At 45.3% G+C, this 17,585-nt stretch overlaps 1 protein-coding gene across 3 annotated transcripts; it reads right to left on the bottom strand.

Moving 5' to 3' along the window:
- Window positions 1–8,714: 8,714 nt before the first annotated feature.
- On the bottom strand, window positions 8,715–17,053 carry LOC307040757 (uncharacterized protein). 3 transcript variants are annotated; one of them, XM_079683881.1, is made up of 5 exons: window positions 16,456–17,053; window positions 13,826–14,002; window positions 12,134–12,343; window positions 10,813–11,026; window positions 8,715–10,342 (listed from the first exon to the last, which is right to left on the bottom strand). In XM_079683881.1, exons 1-5 carry the CDS (start codon window positions 16,939–16,941, stop codon window positions 10,164–10,166), a joined length of 1,266 nt encoding a protein of 421 aa, XP_079540007.1. In that variant the 5' UTR covers window positions 16,942–17,053; the 3' UTR covers window positions 8,715–10,163. The 3 variants fall into 3 exon arrangements, with proteins under 3 accessions (XP_079540007.1, XP_079540008.1, XP_079540009.1); XM_079683882.1 differs by having other exon boundaries at window positions 16,474–17,053; XM_079683883.1 differs by lacking the exon at window positions 13,826–14,002.
- Window positions 17,054–17,585: the final 532 nt, after the last annotated feature.

Below are 17,585 nucleotides of genomic sequence, written 5' to 3'. Positions count from 1 at the left end.
GTCTTTAATCTAATGAAAGGCCTTGTGCTACAGCAGGGGCTGGTTCAGAGGTCCAGACTATTGACCTTGGAGGGCACAGCTTGCGGATGAATGTTTTTAATTAGACAGAGCTGACGGCTTTGGGAGGGAGAGCGTTAAGTTGCCCGTTAGGACAGAGGGTGGGACAGATATGCACAGAGCAGTTTAATAAATCTCAGCAGGTCACTGGCCGTTTCTCAATCTCGAGGAAACTTGCTTCCAAGCCAATATTTCAAGGATGCCACGTCATCGAGTGCCGCCGAAGGACTGTTCCAATCTCCAGCATACTTGGAATTCCACCGAGGCCGCGTCCTTGGTTTGGGAGTAATTTCGAGGCTGCACATGGGTAGACTTCGCGTCCTTAAAATCCCCACAATGCTTTGCGCACGGACCAATTTTCCCAAAACTGTGGTGGAAAATGTAAGGCGGGGCCTGTCATATGACGCACACCTGCACACTTGCTAGCCTGTTCCACTCTTCGTTTTCCGAATGCCAGGAAGGATTTTTGCCTAGCTTCTGAAGGAAGTGACTCGGAAGACATGTGCTACCAAGCAAGCATCCTCGCGATTGAGAAACGGCCTTTGTCTCTTACCTATATGTAAATACAAATAAGTGGAAAATAAATCTGAAAATGAGATCAACTACAGTATCTACTTGAAATTAGCTTTTAATTTAGCACTTTTTAGATTTGGGCTAACAAATTGGAACCACTTGTTGAAGTTCAAGCTGCTTAAGTCACTGGCTGACGTGACATCTTTAATCTGTTAAAATAGACATTAAGTCTAGAGAATCACATTTGTTTCAAATGGGTGCATATTGTAAAAGTATATCATCATCATGTTATATGATTGATCTCTTTGAGCCAATGAAACCTTTAAGCAACATAAATAAAATGCATAATTTGTCAAGGTATAAATAAAACATCATGGCGTTCCAGTGTCCTCACCAATATTAATTTCTTTTGGCCACACTTTGCAGCCTGTGAAAAGTGTTGACTGTGCATAAAATATTCATATAATAGAAGTTGTACTAAAACCCAATAAACAAATCTGACTTGTCCAGTGCAGTAACATGATGCTGCATTGATTTGGAGTCATGAGGTCGAATGACTTTGAAGATATTGAAAAAATCCTAAATATTTCAACAACAAAAAAACAAAATTTTCATAGAAATAATAATAGAAAACACACAAAAATCAATTAAAGTGTTACGTCTTATTTTTCCAGTTTAGTTATCATACATTGTATTAATGGGCAAACAATGGGTCTCATGAAATGATAACCACTGTTTTTGTATTATTATTTTCTATTAAAATAATCATGTAAAATCATGACTAATCATAATCAAAATGGTAATTTATTGTTGGTTGCTTAGTGAAATGTCTGTAGAATGTCCAACCTAAAACTAACCTCACTGAGGGACGACCAAACCCAGACAATTAATGAAATATTGACAGGCGCGTCGCCCGACCTGGGCATCCGGGGCTTTAGCCTGGTACCTTAAAGGTGACCTATCATGCAAAATGCACTTTTGTACGTCTTTATACATGAATATGTGTCCCCGGTGTTCAAGGGAACTCACCAAGTGTCAGAAAATACATCCCTCTGTCTTTTCCTCCATACATAAATCTCTTAAAAAGGGGCTGCAACGGACTGATCCAGATTTTAACACTTCTATGACGTCACAGAAGTGGCGCTACGGCTATTGGGCCAACTCCACCAATCACGGACATTGCCGTTCGAAAGCACTGGAGACGCTGTAGTACATATACCAGGCCTGTAGATGGTGCTGTTGTCACAGAATCAGCCGATGCAAAGACAGTGTTAAATTGAGCGAAATGAGGAATGGCTAAAATGCATGATCGGTTTGGTATTTTGAAAAATAAAAAGTAAAAATATGCCTTATATAGGTATGGTCCTACACTATATTATTCAAATATAGCATGATAGGTCTACTTTAATGAACTGTGGGCTAAGCCCCTAATGTTTCCAGGTCCACGAAACGCCCCTGTTGACGATGATTAAAAACAGCTGTGGACACAGCAGCCGGCGAGTTTTGTTGTACTTACTTGTCTGTATGGCTTCATCATGTGAGCATTGAGGCCCGCGAAGTCCTGCAGGCTGTTATAGTTTCAACTTTGCTCGTTTATTCTCAAAGCATTATAACCAGCCCACTCAGCCTTCACATGAAACGGCCTGTGCCCGACATTCGTGTCCAAACGGCTGTACTGCAACTTCCGAATCAGTCCGTGCCGTCACCCGGCCCAAAACGACTTTTTCCCATTGACAAACATGGGGAAAGAGACGTCTGAAAATCAGCGGATAATATTTTAACTAAATAAACTACCAATTATGAACTATGTTATAGCCCTTATTATAATCATTAGGTCCTTGAAGTTGTAAAATGCACTTAAAGCCAAATCTAGATTTATTTTCTCTCTCCATTCATTCTAGTGACCCGAGAGTGGGAGCTTGGGGGGCGGGGCTTAAGGGGCGCATGCTCTGTGAGCGCACATCCATGATTCTTCTGCGCTGACAGCCAGGCATGCCGGGTAATCTGTGACGTTCTCATTCATAACACTCCGTTCGATGTCTCACTATGGGATGCGCCTCATCGCGGAGCAAACAGAAGCATTAATCTCATTACGCCAATCCTGATTGGCTGGTGATCTTGACGTCAGCGTCAGGGAATCCACCCCCTATAAGTAGCTTGCGCTACGCCGCATGCGTCATTCAAACACCTCTTCTCGCTTCGGAGCACATCTCGAAAAAGATCAGTAGCTAGCTAGCTTAACGGTCCACAGACTGATTTACGAAGCTAACCTTCGGTCGACGGGCGCTCGCCGGCTACTTCTATATATACTTCTGCAAGAAGACTGTTAATACCAACACACCAGTTAGTATTGCAAATCGACCTCGCCGTTTTCTCCTCGGGAATAAAGGTAAGGTTTTGATTTTTTCAAGCTAGCAACACACGTGTTGCTAGCTTGTCTTCCCTCACTACCGACACCACGGTAGCAAGGACGTTTTTTATTTTTCTCTCTCACACAGTAGGAGGGGAAGATAAAAAGGGTATTAACACACCAGTTAATATTCTTTGAGAATAAAATTCTACACCGTCGTTTTTTCTCCGGATTAACGACAGTTGGGGAAGTATTTTTTCTCAGCAACGTACCTGTTACGAGCGGGTCCTCTCCACGCCGTCACCACGGCGACCGAGATGGACGCTTCTCTCCCTCACACCAGAGGAGTCAGGGACTCGGAGGCTCGGCTCTGTGGCTGCGGGTTGAAGATATCAGGCACAGACTCACACCAGGTCTGCTCGTCCTGTCTCGGGCTAGAACACGCCCAGGAGGCTATCGACAACCCCGGCTCGTGCGGACATTGTGCCCGCTTCACCATCAAGAGCCTCCGCCGACGGCTAGCACGCCAAGCTAGCTTGTCGGGTCAGGACTCCCTCATGTCCTCTGATTTACCGGACGGAAATCAGGACACGGGGGCGTCCACCACAGAGATGGAGCCCCGCACTGTGTCGGTCTGGGGCTCATCAGTAGTGGCAGCTGCAGAACCGGAGTCCCGCGCCGTGTCAGGCTGGGACTCGGTGGCAGCGAGGGACGTGCGAGCGGAGCCCCGCGCTGTGTCAAGCTGGGGCTCCCAACTGGACCTCACCATGGTCTCGCCCGCGGATGATGTCCCGGAGTTGGACTACATGGAGGACGAAGAGGATGAAACCTCTGGATTCCTCCTGTCCGACTCTGATGAGCAAGACGATGATGTCTTCGTGTCATCAGCTCAGGCTGCAAAGCCGGGAGCGATGGCTGCTCTCCCGGGCGATAGCACACCAGCTTCGCCCTGTCTGAGCATAGACTTGCAGGCCGTGTGTCAGCGTGCCGCAGCCAGCCTAGACATCCCATGGCCCGAAATGGCCAAGGAGACCTACAGGTCCCGTTACGAGGGGAAACATTTGCCCCAAGCAACGAGGACAAAGAGGCAACTCCTGCCGGTCTTCTCGGAGATGTTGGATGAGGTGTCGGTCTCGTGGAGAGACCGGCCCTTCAGCCACAAGGCCCCAATCCAGGGTGCCTCCTCCCCTAGACTGCGACGGTATGGAGAGGCTCGGCCTGCTCCGCATACCGCCGATGGAACCGCTGGTGGCAGCTCACCTCCTCCCGAGGATGGCGACTACACCGAGCAGGAACCCCACGCTGCCGGCAAAGGCGGACCGGTTCCAGTCAACCATGACTGAACGGTCCTACAGAGCCGCAGCATTGTCTGCCAGGGCTTTGAACATTTCCTCGCTGCTAACCGCTTACCAAGCGGAGCTCTGCGAGGATCTATCGAGTAATTCTGGACCGGCAGTACTGGACGAGATAGCCGCGATCACGGACATCTGTCTCCGCGTTCAACACTGCGCCGTCCAGGCCACGGGAAAGGCAATGGGAATTATGGTGGTGCAGGAAAGAGCTAGATGGCTCAACCTCACCAACCTCCCAAAACCGGGAAAGAGAGGATGTGCTGGACATGCCCATCGTTCCCGAGGGGATTTTCGGATCTGCGCTCGCTTCTATGCAGAAGAGATGCGAGTCCAAGAAGAAGGAAGACGAGGCCCTCCACCTCTGTCTTCCTCGATGGGTCCAGCCGCTGCCTTCACAGCGGCAGTCCCTCGCCCAAGCTACCTCAGCTGCTCGGTTTAAAGTACCGAAACAGCAGAGGTCATGGCCCGCCCCGAGTCCCCAGCCCAGGCAGGAGACGAAGGCGAATTGGCCCAGAAAGTCTCCGGTTCCGGCTGCAGCCCAGGCGCAGCCAACCCGGAATTTCGGCCAGCAGGCGAGGAAGAAGAAGCTGGCGGCCTGACAGCCTCCTCTTCTTCCCTCGGTGACGGAGCTGGAAGGTTCCCCAGCTCCAGATGTGTTCCCGCTGCCTCGAGAGATGCCTCAAAGCCATCCTCAAGTGCACCAAAACACACGTCACAATATTGCTCTGTTTTCTCGGATAAAGCATTTTCCGCTGACGCATCCAGGCCTCAGGCTGAGGGCGCAGCTCAGAAAAATGAAAGAGAAAACAATAGAACCAATAAACAGCCCGCCATTTGTTCCCCTTTTGAGAGCAGCTACGGCCTCTCTCAAAAGGCGGACGATGAACGGGAAGAAACCTCCGTCACGCGCATGCGCAGTGTCGGTGGGGACTGTCAAATCGGGGTACCACCGTGTTCAGACACTAGAGGGCCCCATAACACAACAAATAGAGACTCAGAGGGCAAAAGACGTGACATCTCCGCTGGCTCTAAGGAGCGAACAGTGGAAGATGCTCACAACGTCTGCTTGGGTGTTCAAGACAGTTACACGGGGTTACAGACTCCAATTCGCTTTCACCCCCCCTTGCTTCTCGGGCGTTCTGTATTCACAGGCCCGAGGGGAGTCAGCCCACATTCTAGAAAGAGAGATTCTCTCACTTCTAGAAAAGGAGGCTATATCTATAATACCCGCCGAGCAGAGTCGGAGCGGCTTTTATTCCAAGTATTTCCTCGTTCCCAAACGGGGAGGGAACGGAATTCGGCCAATACTAGATTTGAGGGCTCTGAACAATATCTAAGAAGATACAAATTCAGAATGCTCACTCACACATCTCTGCTGCGTCTCGTGCGACAAAACGACTGGTTTACATCAGTCAACCTGAAAGATGCGTATTTCCACATCCCAGTATATTACCCACACAGGAAATATCTGAGGTTCGCATTTCAGGGGATCTGTTACGAATACAGAGTACTTCCCTTCGGTCTGTCTCTCAGTCCAAGAGTGTTTGTACGATGTACGGAAGCCGCGATAGCCCCGTTAAGACAACAGGGTATTCGCCTGGCAACCTACCTAGACGACTGGCTGCTTCTCGCACAGTCGGAACAGGAGGTTATTACGCAGACAAATGTCCTCGTAAAGCACCTGCTCAACCTGGGTTTCATAATAAACAAAGAAAAGAGCATGTTGTGCCCGGCACAGACTGTACTCTTCCTGGGTTTACACCTGAACTCGGTGCCCTTTGCAGCCCGCCTGTCAGCGGAAAGAGTGAAAGCTTTCAGAGCTTGCCTCGCTCATTTCCAGCTGCGCAAACATGTTCTTTTCAGATCATGCCTGCGGTTACTGGGGCTCATGGCGTCAGCCATCCTGGTTGTACGGCTGGGACCGTTACACATGAGGGAGTTTCAGCGCTGGGTAGCCGCTCTAAAACTAAACCCCGCGCGTCATGGAGCACGGAGAGTGATGGTTACTGTGAAATGCGTAATGGCACTGCGCCACTGGCTGCACCCGACTTTTCTGGTACGGGGCGTGCCTATGGGTGCTGTCCTTTCACGGAAGGTGGTCACCACAGACGCATGTCTGACAGGCTGGGGAGGTATTTACGAAGGTCGTCCGGTGAGGGGTCTCTGGAGCAGAGACCTCCAGCGGTCGCACATAAATTACCTGGAGCTTTTAGCGGTGTTCCTCACCCTAAAACGCTTTCTGCCTTTTCTCAGAGGACACAATGTCCTTGTGAGGACGGACAATACGACCACAATATCGTATATAAACCGACAAGGGGGTTTGCGCTCTCTCCAGTTACACATGCTGGCACGCAAACTGATCTTGTGGAGCTGCGGCCGTCTCCTCTCTCTGAGAGCGACGCACGTACCGGGTGTGATGAACCTCGGTGCAGACCTGCTGTCCAGAGGTGTACCACTATATGCAGACTGGACTCTACATCCAATGGTTGTGAGCCAGCTGTGGGTGCGTTACGGCCGAGCCGCGGTAGATCTGTTCGCATCAAAAGAAAATGCTCACTGTCAGCTTTTCTTTTCAATGCGCGATCAAAACGCACCATTAGGCGTGGACGCGCTCGCGCACATTTGGCCTCCGGTCCTCCTGCTTCCTCCACTAGGTCTCTTTATGACTGTTAGTGGAGGGTGTTTGAGGACTGGTGCCTTCAAAAAAGGGCACACCTCTTTTCAATGCCCTGTGGGAGTGATTTTATCATTTCTACAGGACCTAATTGATAAACACAGAGCTTTCTCCACGATCGAAGTCTACCTGGCTGCTATTGCTGCATGCCATGTGGGTTTTGAGGGTAAGACGGCCGGCCAGCATCCTCTGGTCTGCCGTTTTATGAAGGGAGCTCGCAGGCTCCTTCCTGTTTCCAGGTCACTGGTGCCCTTATGGGACTTGACAGTGGTTTTAGATGGGCTCACTCGAGCCCCATTTGAACCCCTGGAAGAAGCTGACATGAAGCACCTGTCACTCAAGATAGTGCTGTTACTGACCCTGGCATCCGCCAAGCGAGTCAGTGACATTCATGCGCTATCTGTACATCCTTCATGCACTCAGTTCGCCCGAGGGTTAACGAGAGTGTTGCTGAAGCCCAACCCTGCCTTTATACCTAAGGTGGTTGGTTCATGTACCCCCTTTGACATTGAGGTATTTCCTCCGCCGCTGTGTCCCTCCGGGGAACAGCAGCCGAATTTGCTATGTCCAGTCCGTGCTTTACGCACTTATATGGACAGATCAAAAGAGTTTCGTCATAATGACCAACTCTTTGTGTCCTGGGCTAACCCTCAGAAGGGCAAGCCTGTTACTAAGCAACGGCTCTCTCACTGGATTGTGGAGGCAATTGCTTTGGCTTACACGAGTCAGGGTCTGCAGGCACCTTCGGGTCTGCATGCTCATTCGACTCGTGGTCTGGCTACATCCTGGGCTTTGTTCAGGGGTGTTTCCATCCAAGACATTTGTGCAGCAGCGAGCTGGTCCTCGCCGCTCACTTTTGTCCGCTTTTACAGATTAGACGTCTTTGCTCCCAGTGTGGCCCATGCAGTGCTGGGCCCCCTGCTGAGTTAGAGCTCTAACTGTTAAGTTCTGGTTGGTCTTGGTGACTTTTGAGATAAGCTCGTCTGGCAATTCGGGAGCTACAATATCCCATAGTGAGACATCGAACGGAGTGTTATGAATGAGAACTATAGGTTACTTACGTAACCCCAGTTCTCAGAGTAACATGAAGTGAGATGTCTCACCAGACGGCCCTCCTTGCTATGGTGAAGCGAGAAGAGGTGCTTATTTTGAATGACGCATGCGGCGTAGCGCAAGCTACTTATAGGGGGTGGATTCCCTGACGCTGACGTCAAGATCACCAGCCAATCAGGATTGGCGTAATGAGATTAATGCTTCTGTTTGCTCCGCGATGAGGCGCATCCCATAGTGAGACATCTCACTTCATGTTACTCTGAGAACTGGGGTTACGTAAGTAACCTATAGTTTTGCTCTCTCAAAAGTTGTTCCATTTTGCCATAGGAAAGAACGAGACCCCGCATCCCACGCTGTATCCAGTTCTTATTATACATCCATGGTTGTCCAACCAGGTGTGTTTGATTTGGGTCACTGAACGTGCACGCTGGGCGGTACCGTAGATGGTACCGTAGATGGTAGATGCAACTTCTGATGATGCTAATTAAAATGTAGATGAGTAGGCTATAAAATGACTTCTATTAATAAAATAAGGTTATTGTAGTGCAATTACTGACTAGCAGTATCAACTTGTCGTAATAAACCCCTTTGTATGTTGCATTACTTACAATAATACCCAACACTAAATAAAACCATAGGCCTATGATATTTCCCTTTAGGCCTAGATATATCTGCTGCCAAAAAAAATGCTTAGATCTGAATAATATGACGCAACTAAAATAAACATTTTAATAAATGACAGATTGTCAGTGATTCATATAGGGAGACTGGAACAACTTTCTGCATGTGATATTGCAGTGACATTTTCAATTACGATTAAGATACGACATGGACGATGGATCACATAAAATTACAATATATAACTCTTAAACAAGTTCAAAGATATGTAGGCATCGCCTTTGGGCGTTGTCTAAATATCTGCACAGGTGGCCTCATGACAAAATGTCGCTTAGGCCCCCATTTTTGCAGCACTGTCTATACCTTAAATAATTATACAAACAGGAGTGAGAGGTCTTGTAATTTTGGGCTGAGCAGATGCAACTGAAGGAATACACCACTAGAGGACAATACTGCCTCATATCAGCCTACCTGACTACTGTATCATCTTAATAGGTTGCAGTTCACAAAAATGTTTCCAAGTTTTTCAACAGAATGCTAAAAAACTTGATAATGGACAGAATAGAACAGTTAAGTCTGTTGTATAAGCCTTCATTTTATTATCTTTATTTACAGAATAAAAATATATATCAGCCCTGACGAGCAACTAACTTGAAGTTGTTTTTAAATTGAGGACCCTCCATATCACTCCTGCCAAATCATTATCTTTATTGGCACTTTAACTCTTTTAGATCACCTGGATCAAAATATAAAAAGAGTAACATGTTACACCAGATAAAAATACATGTGTGATATCACAATTGGCTTGTAGTATGATCTCAGCACTATTTTCAAATAAGGCAAACATCTACATTTACAAGGCTGCATACAAACATAGGCCACTCTAGCAAATACTTTAGGACTTCATCGCCACAGTTATCACATATCCAACAAACACGAGGACGAACGTACGTATGTATAGTAACACTTTGGACTTCTGATCCGATTCCTCTGGACAATAACCGTTGAACATTATTCAGTGCTAGCTGATGATGTTATGGCTCATACTTATTTCTACTAGTACAATTGGTGTCCAGAAAGCAGAATGAGCTTAATATTGTAAATCATGTCAGTTCCTTCTCTTTTGAAAGAGAAGATGACAGTGATGAAAAGTAGTTTTCATTTACTCCAACTACTCCTAATATCTTAGCACTAGATTTCTTTCTCTTAAAATCTCAAACTTTACAGGGATATTTTCATTACAACACCAAAATGTTCTTTTCTTTTCTTTTCTGACATAGTTTGATACACAGTATTAACAAGCTTTACAACCTGAACACTGATCCAAATGTGGCCTTGGCTATTCTCGCTCCATCAATACACAAACATCCACCTACAAAAACATATGGTTGCATGTTTACATCCATCATCCATCTGTTGACAGCTCATGCTGGTTCAGCTCCATCAGTATGTAGCTATTAGTGGTCCATTTCAGCATCAGACTCATGATACATGGTGAACAGAAGTAATCCACCACTAGGTGGCAATGCATTCACTTCCTCGTGTTTCATTCATACATTGATTGAGCCAGGCCAGTCTGCTTGAAGGTCTCAGCCACCTGTCTGGAGTGCTGCATCTTAGCCGACAGAGCCTCGAGAACATCATTCTGGTCTACAGCAGTGGCTGTCCGGTAAATAAACGTCCCCATTGACTCCAGACCCCGCATACCTAGATTCACCCCACAACCTGAAGGATAAAACCGAAAGGAAAGGAAAAGCAGAAATCACAAACATCATACAAATAAAATCTATCTTAGTAACTCACAATGCAGATTTATATGTATACTGTTCTTCTTTTTGCATCCTTAAGGTCAAAGTTGTGGCTTAAATGAACAAAGGCACATACATAAACATAAAGCAGCATGAAGACAAAACCATACGCGTTGGCTGAAAGGTTATTGAATGCAGTAATGAGTCACACACAGGCATAACTCATAAAAAATTGATCCTCTCCTTTATTTCCATATTGCTCTTTCTCACTCTGTCTCATGTATTCAGAGGGCTCTCTGTTCTGCTTTATATTATGTCTCACCTTCATCAATGCTTTGAGGACAGAGACAATGCCACATTACATATTAGAATCGTACAGTGTTTAAGGGCAGATATCCCTTTTTATTCTCAGCAAAGCAATAAATAAGGTTTTATAGACATGTGTACCTGTGTCGAAGTTGAGGACGCGTGCTGCCTCCCCCTCCACAGTGACCGCCACATTGTTCCCCTCTATGTAGGCAGCGCTGATTCGTCTGTGGGATAGCTGAATCTCAAATAGACGGCGGCTGCACTGCATGTGGTGGAGAGTCACGTCATTGAGACGGGGCTCTATGTCTGTCTTATACACATTGAAGGACTGGTGGAAAATGTTCTTCATGATCTAGGCAGAGAAAACAGAGCATGTCATTTACAGCATCATCTAAAGTCTACCTTACCATGTTTTAACCATATTGTGAACATCAAATTGATTATTTCAGTGATTTTACAAGCAACGTTTGCGTTTCTTTGTCATAATATGATATGAAAAAGCATATTTGAAAGGATATATATATTGATTGTAATATTTTTTTTATTCCATATGAAAAGCAAAGCAATTTACCAAATGATCAAAACAATGATTTGCAGATTGATCCATGATGAAAACAACCACAGCAGTCCATTTAAACTATCTGTTTTAATGGTGCTCTGTAAGTCAAAATAAATGCCACTTCTAAAGGTTTTGTAGCAGCTTTTCTTCTGTGTGCACGACAACTGTGACTCACAAAAAAAAAAATTGTGAGCCTTTTCATTGATTTTTAAGCAATTGTGGGTATTGAGTGACAAGCCTCGTGCATTCTCTCTGCTAAACTCTGCACGTCTACAACCCATACGTGCACAGTCATCTGTAACTAAGTAACAGTGCATGTGATTGGCCACCCACATAGCAACAAGCCCTCCAAGGATGGTCTACCTGTCTCTACTACACACTTACACACATTCAACCAGAGCACTACTTGTCATGAAACATAGAGTGTGTAAATAAATACAGACTGCCCAGCGGTTGTAAATGCACGAACAGCCTGTAGTTGAGCACATGAAGAAAGGATCCTGCGCACCACTTGTTCACTGAGGTGTAACGGCAGGGTACAGATGGCCTCCATACACAAAAACACCAGTGATGTCTATTTCTCTTCCCCCTCTTTCCCCATTTCTTCATGTCATGCTCTCTTTGCCGAGATACACTCAACCACCTCCACAGACTTAAACACTTACACACTCACTCACGCAAACATACACCCACATAAAGACACTAATGGATTCCCAAAATAGTGCAGTCGAAGGCCATTTGCTGAATGCAAGGTGAGCAATAAGTAGCTATTTCAGCACGGCGCTGTCTCCAGAGATGTTTTTATCTGTGTCTTCCTTGCATTAACATGGAACTAGTCTTTAACATCAACAATAAGTAAGCACATCTCAGATTTGATCAAAAGGAGAAAGAGAGTCTCACAGAGGAGTTGGCCGTGTGCCTGAGGAAGCGGACCATCTTGGTGTCGGAGGCGGGGCACACGAGGGCCATGTAACGGTTTCTGAAGGTGCCGTAGATCTTCAGATGGAAGCCGGGTTTGGCCGTTGGATTTCGGTGCTCTCGGAGGGCCTCCATCCCGTAAGCCGACAGGTCGAAGTAGAGGCTGTGGGCACGGATCTCAGGTGTGGGTACCTGAAGAAAGGAGAGGCAAGAACAGATCAAAGATCAAATCATTTCAGATATCACAAAATATACAAGGAGGTTAATGTCATATTTGTCGACATGAAAAACACATCTCATTATTGTCTTAGCATTCACGCACCCTGTTATGTTAATGTGGTGAAAACATTACAACATTACTCATATCTTCCTGTGGGGATATATTCATTTGAGTGGAGAGTAAGAATAGCTTTTTATTTAGTGCTTCATTCTGGCAAGGACGCCACATTTTCCCTCAAGCCAGAATGGATCCATTTTATTTTCAATGACATAAGCCAGCCAAGTGGGATAAAACAGCATTTATCGCAACCAAGGGAGATAGTGAGCGAACAGGAGGCAACTGGGAGGGGATGGGAGCAATGGTGGGGACGGGCAGGTCACATCATGAGAGCTAAATTCAATCAGTACAGGAAACAGCCAGGGAGAAAAGGGGCCACTAAAAGGCAGCCACACACAGAGAACGTACTATGAATGGTTATGGTGGCAAAGAATAGCAACGCGGGATATGCTTGTGTTCAGATTCATACAATGTCTTTGTTCCTTCAAACAAATACTCTCTTTTTTATATAGATTGTCACTGTTGATAATAATCATTAGCACAATTCAATCTTTATGAACAATACAGTCAACAATGGCTAATGTCTGGGTTGATGTAGGAGACCACTCCGGTAAATATTCTTTGTCTGCTGTTTCAATGTCTCCTCCTCAGTGGACCAGTAAGAATGCAGCATTTGTTTTTCAGTCTCAACAATATTTCTTCCCCCAAAGGCAGATTAGATGTCTTTGCCTTACCAATTTATTTCCAATTTCCTTTATCTGCAGCTTATGTTACACAACTCAAAATCAATTTCCCTGAGAGGGAGGGTTCCGTATTCGTCTTCTCTGTGTTTTTGGGGGCTTTTCTGATTTATCAGTCAAGGTATCTGAATGATCTGTTTATATAATGTCAAGTGACCTTTGGCACACTAAGTGAAAAACATTGTGGTGGATGTTTTTGATATATATTTGATCATATTCACATGCCAGGAAAAGCTTTTGAGTCTAGCCAGAGGAGCACAATGGATCAATTGCTTCCATCAAAAACAACAGCTGCTCTTATCATATTCAATGAGAAAATCAAAATAGGGCTGCTGTTGATGCTGACGAGATCCAACAGTGTGCTGTAATCTTGCTGTTTATATGAGAATGACATATAGTGTTGAGCTGCTGTTGGCAGGTCCACATGAATGTTGGCTTTACTCAGTTTTATGAGGACAAATAAAAGACTCTCACTGCAACATCCTGCAATATCCTGTTTCTACTCCCTGACAACCTTTACACAAACAGCAACCTGTTGGTTAATGACTCAGTGTGTGCACATGAGCTAATGCATCCGTATGTTCATTTATTTAGGTTGTTTGGGCGCGTTCATGTGTGGGTGTGAGTGTGAGTGAGTGTGCATGTGTGTGTCCTGACCTGCCTCTGGTCTAGTCTCTCTATGGTTGCATTAGCTCCATAGGCATGGCAGGTCTCCACAGTGTAGTCAGAGCTGATGCCCAGCACTGAGCAGGAGTCGCCACACGACCCATCAGCCACCACAATCACTCGCGGCCACTCGTTCCGCGGGATTCGCCGCAGGTATTCCTCTGTAAACTGAAGCAATAGGGTTGTTATTATTATGGTTATTGGATATAATAGTTTTATTAACAGTGAGATAGGATTTACTTTTTCATAGCTTAATGACTCCTTTATTGGAGGGGGAAGTAACACAGTGAATTTACTGATATGAAGTATAAACATTTTAGTTTTCATTTGTAGCTGTAGATATTAAGTATTTTTGAAAAATAAAGTTTGCTTGCCAAATAATATGCCTTATTATGCATAGTATCTTGTAATGCTTACATATGTGGGAGAGTTGGACCAAGAGCATATTAAAAGAGTTTTACACTTGAGGGTTGAAGGTAATGATTATTTCCTTTATTCAATGTTGCCAGTTGGCTAGTTGGTTAGTGAGTAAGTGAATTGGTTAGTTAGTTAGTTAGTTAGTTAGTTAGTTAGTTAGTTAGTTAGTTAGTCAGTCAGTTAGTTAGTTAGTTAGTTAGTTAGTTAGTTAGTTAGTTAGTTAGTTAGGTGCATGGTTACTTATTTCTACAGATATGTCTTTACTGCAGATACTTCTATTTATTTGTCTATTACAATGCATTAATACCCTTACAAGCCATTCAAATGGTCTCACAAGGTTGTGAGTGTCTCGGCAACAGTGCGTCTCACAGAGAGATTTATTGTCATGCCTGTGTATGCATGGCTCCCTCTCATTAAAACAGGTACTTTCCTGTGCCGAGTAGGAGGCAGAGCAGGAGAAAGCCAGTTAAAAAAGACTCACAGGGGCTACATTGGCTAGCAACTGCTTCATCCATTTAAACTGCAGAGAACAGGTCATTTAAAAGCCCCTTTTTGCATTATCAAACCTTCAAACTTCTGGCAGGCTAGGAGGGTGAAACAAAATATGCATCAAACAAAATGTCCTGTTTGATCAAGCGGAGACTCTAAATTAAACGGATGTTGGTTGTAATCAAAGACCCTCTTGACCCTGCTTTCCATCGTCCAAAGGTTGGTGAGTCACTGGATAGCAGGGAGGACAGCCGCAACTAACAGAGATGACATTGAAGCTGATGATGAAAGAAGTTGTTGGCCGGAGGCAGAGACGAGGAGCAACACACAAGTGTAGCAGCAAGATAGTTTTTTTTTTACTGTCACAACATCCTCAGTGACACTACCAGCCATAATAAAGCAGTAATGAAGCAGTGTCTCTGGTTTCCAGCAATGACACAAATATTCACTGAACATTTAACAATTGTTTGCCCACTCTGATAACTCGTTTCTCCCAGAGTAACCCCAGGTTTTGGGTTGGTGGGTTTATGTTGCTTCTAAGTTGAGGGCTGAGAGGTTTTGTTATCATTCAATTTGTCTGTTGTTGTGGGTGTCATGTCATCTAGGTCAAAGTGAGGGCTATCCAAATAAACATGACTTCTTTTTATAAAAAAGGCATAACATTTGTGATTATATAATTAAGCAATAGCTCACGACAGGCCGTGGTATATGCTCATTATATCACAGCTAAGGGGCGTGGTTCGGCCCGACGCGAAGCGGAGGGTCTTACAATTCTACCCGTGGTATACGCTCAGTATATCACGGCTAAGAACCAATCAGATTGCTTGACTTGACTTGTCCGTTTTATAATAATGCATCAATCACAGTTTGTGGCGAGGTGCCAGAACTTTACAGTTTAAATCTGTTTGATAACATTAAATCCTTTGTAATCCAAATAGGATTAAATCCATTTTATTTTGATGTAATAATGTGTTTGGATTTGAGGGTTGAGGATTTCCCCTTTAAGGTCAGTTCTCACTTTACAGTTTATTTCCACAGATGAGCCCTCATTTAGTCTAATTGTACTCAATGTTCTCTTAGGATTTTTGCTTGAGTCAAATTGTAGAATTGTAAATCAGAGTAAGGCTGGAGTCAAAAATGAATGTGATTAAGAGAAAGTAACATTTAAGGAGTATGTTTGCTGCAAAACCCGTATGCAAAAAGTTTCTATAAAAACAAGGAAAACTGGCTCATATTGAGAGCGTCCAATGGCACTTTACATGTCAGAAAATAATTGAGTGAGCTATATATTAGACAGCAGCCTTGTTCAGGGGCATCTGATTGGACATATGAATACACATCTCTGTCACCATCACAGCTGATAGATATCAGACCCCTACTGAAGGAGGAACACACCAGCCACTTTTCTTTGACCGCTGCCACTAAGGGAGGATCAGGTTTTGACAGACTTTGAAGGCATAGTCATTACAGAATGAGGTTGTGTGAGACATGAAAACTACCTCTCCACTCGTCAAAGTCCTCAAACATTATCTCCTGAAGAGTGATACATGTAGCCTATCAAATATGACAAGAGGAAATTCAAGTTGTAAGATAATGAATAGCCTATTGGTCAGAGAAGCACATGAAGGTTATTTTGAGAGAAAACCCACATTGAAGTGCTAACATGATTAATAATGGTTAACTAAACTGTAGTCTGGAATACTTGAGGAGGTTACCTTGTTACCCAGCAGTACCTTGACGTCCACCATCTGTTTCTTCTGCTCCAGGATGCTCAGCAGGTACTCCTGAAACACGCCTATCCTGGTGAAGAAGTGCTCGTTGTGCCAACAGCCCTCCATGTTATCAAAGTCCACCCCGAGTCCCAGCAGAAACTTCACACTCCGGGGATCCAGGGCGATCTGCTGGGGCCGGCAGAGCAGGGCAGCCCGGTACCTCTCATCCAGCACGGTCAATTTCAGCACCTTCCCGGAGCGGACAGCGACCAGCGCGGCCGTCAGACCCACGGGACCCGAGCCCACAATGAGCACCGAGACCCTGGCCCGCCACTGTCTGAAGCCGTCGAGGCTCACTTTCACCACCACGTAAACGGCCACCGCCACCAAAGTGCTCAGAGCGGTGTCATAGGCGAGAGCGCGATACCTCTCCTCAGCGTTCTCCCCGATGCCGTCAACTCCTGCGTTTTCTGCCTGCAACCCGTCCATACCGCGAACAGGAATTGTAGGCTACTATAATAACGAGCCAGCAGCTGAATTCTGCTTCAATGTCAAGCCAAACGTCCTTTCATTGTGAATGCATTCACTGACCGAGAGAAGGCGTTACAGTACATCCATGCGTTGAGCTCTCTCTCTCTCTCTCTCTCTCTCTCTCTCTCTCTCTCTCTCTCTCTCTCTCTCTCTCTCTCTCTCTCTCTCTCTCTCTCTCTCTCTCTCTCTCTCTCTTTCTCACACACACACTCACTCTCTCTCTCCCTTTCTCTCTTTTTCCTGCCTGATGTACGGTGTTAGATAGTGTCATCAAATTAAAAAAAACATACAGGTGAAGGTTTAAATCAGCCATATTTCAGAAAGTGCCAGGACTTCATAAAGTCAATGGAAACTAGCCGTAGGCAAGTGATTGTCCCATGCTAAAACCCAATAGATGTTAACAGCTAACTGCAGGCACTGAAAAATGTACTTTGGTATTACTCTAGGTCAGGGATGGGCAAATGGCGGCCCGCGGGCCGCATGCGGCCCCCACCTCCTCTTTTTGCGGCCCTCAGATTAATTTATAAACAACGTAATTGAAAAAAAAAAAAAAAAATTTGAATTTGTTTTACTTGTAGTACTGATACCGTCCTGCGTACATG

The sequence above is a fragment of the Notothenia rossii genome (assembly GCF_949606895.1).
Source record: "Notothenia rossii genome assembly, chromosome: 5".
Lineage (NCBI taxonomy): Eukaryota > Metazoa > Chordata > Actinopteri > Perciformes > Nototheniidae > Notothenia > Notothenia rossii.
Note: the sequence above shows the minus strand (reverse complement) of the source record. Positions and strands in the feature narration are given on the sequence as shown.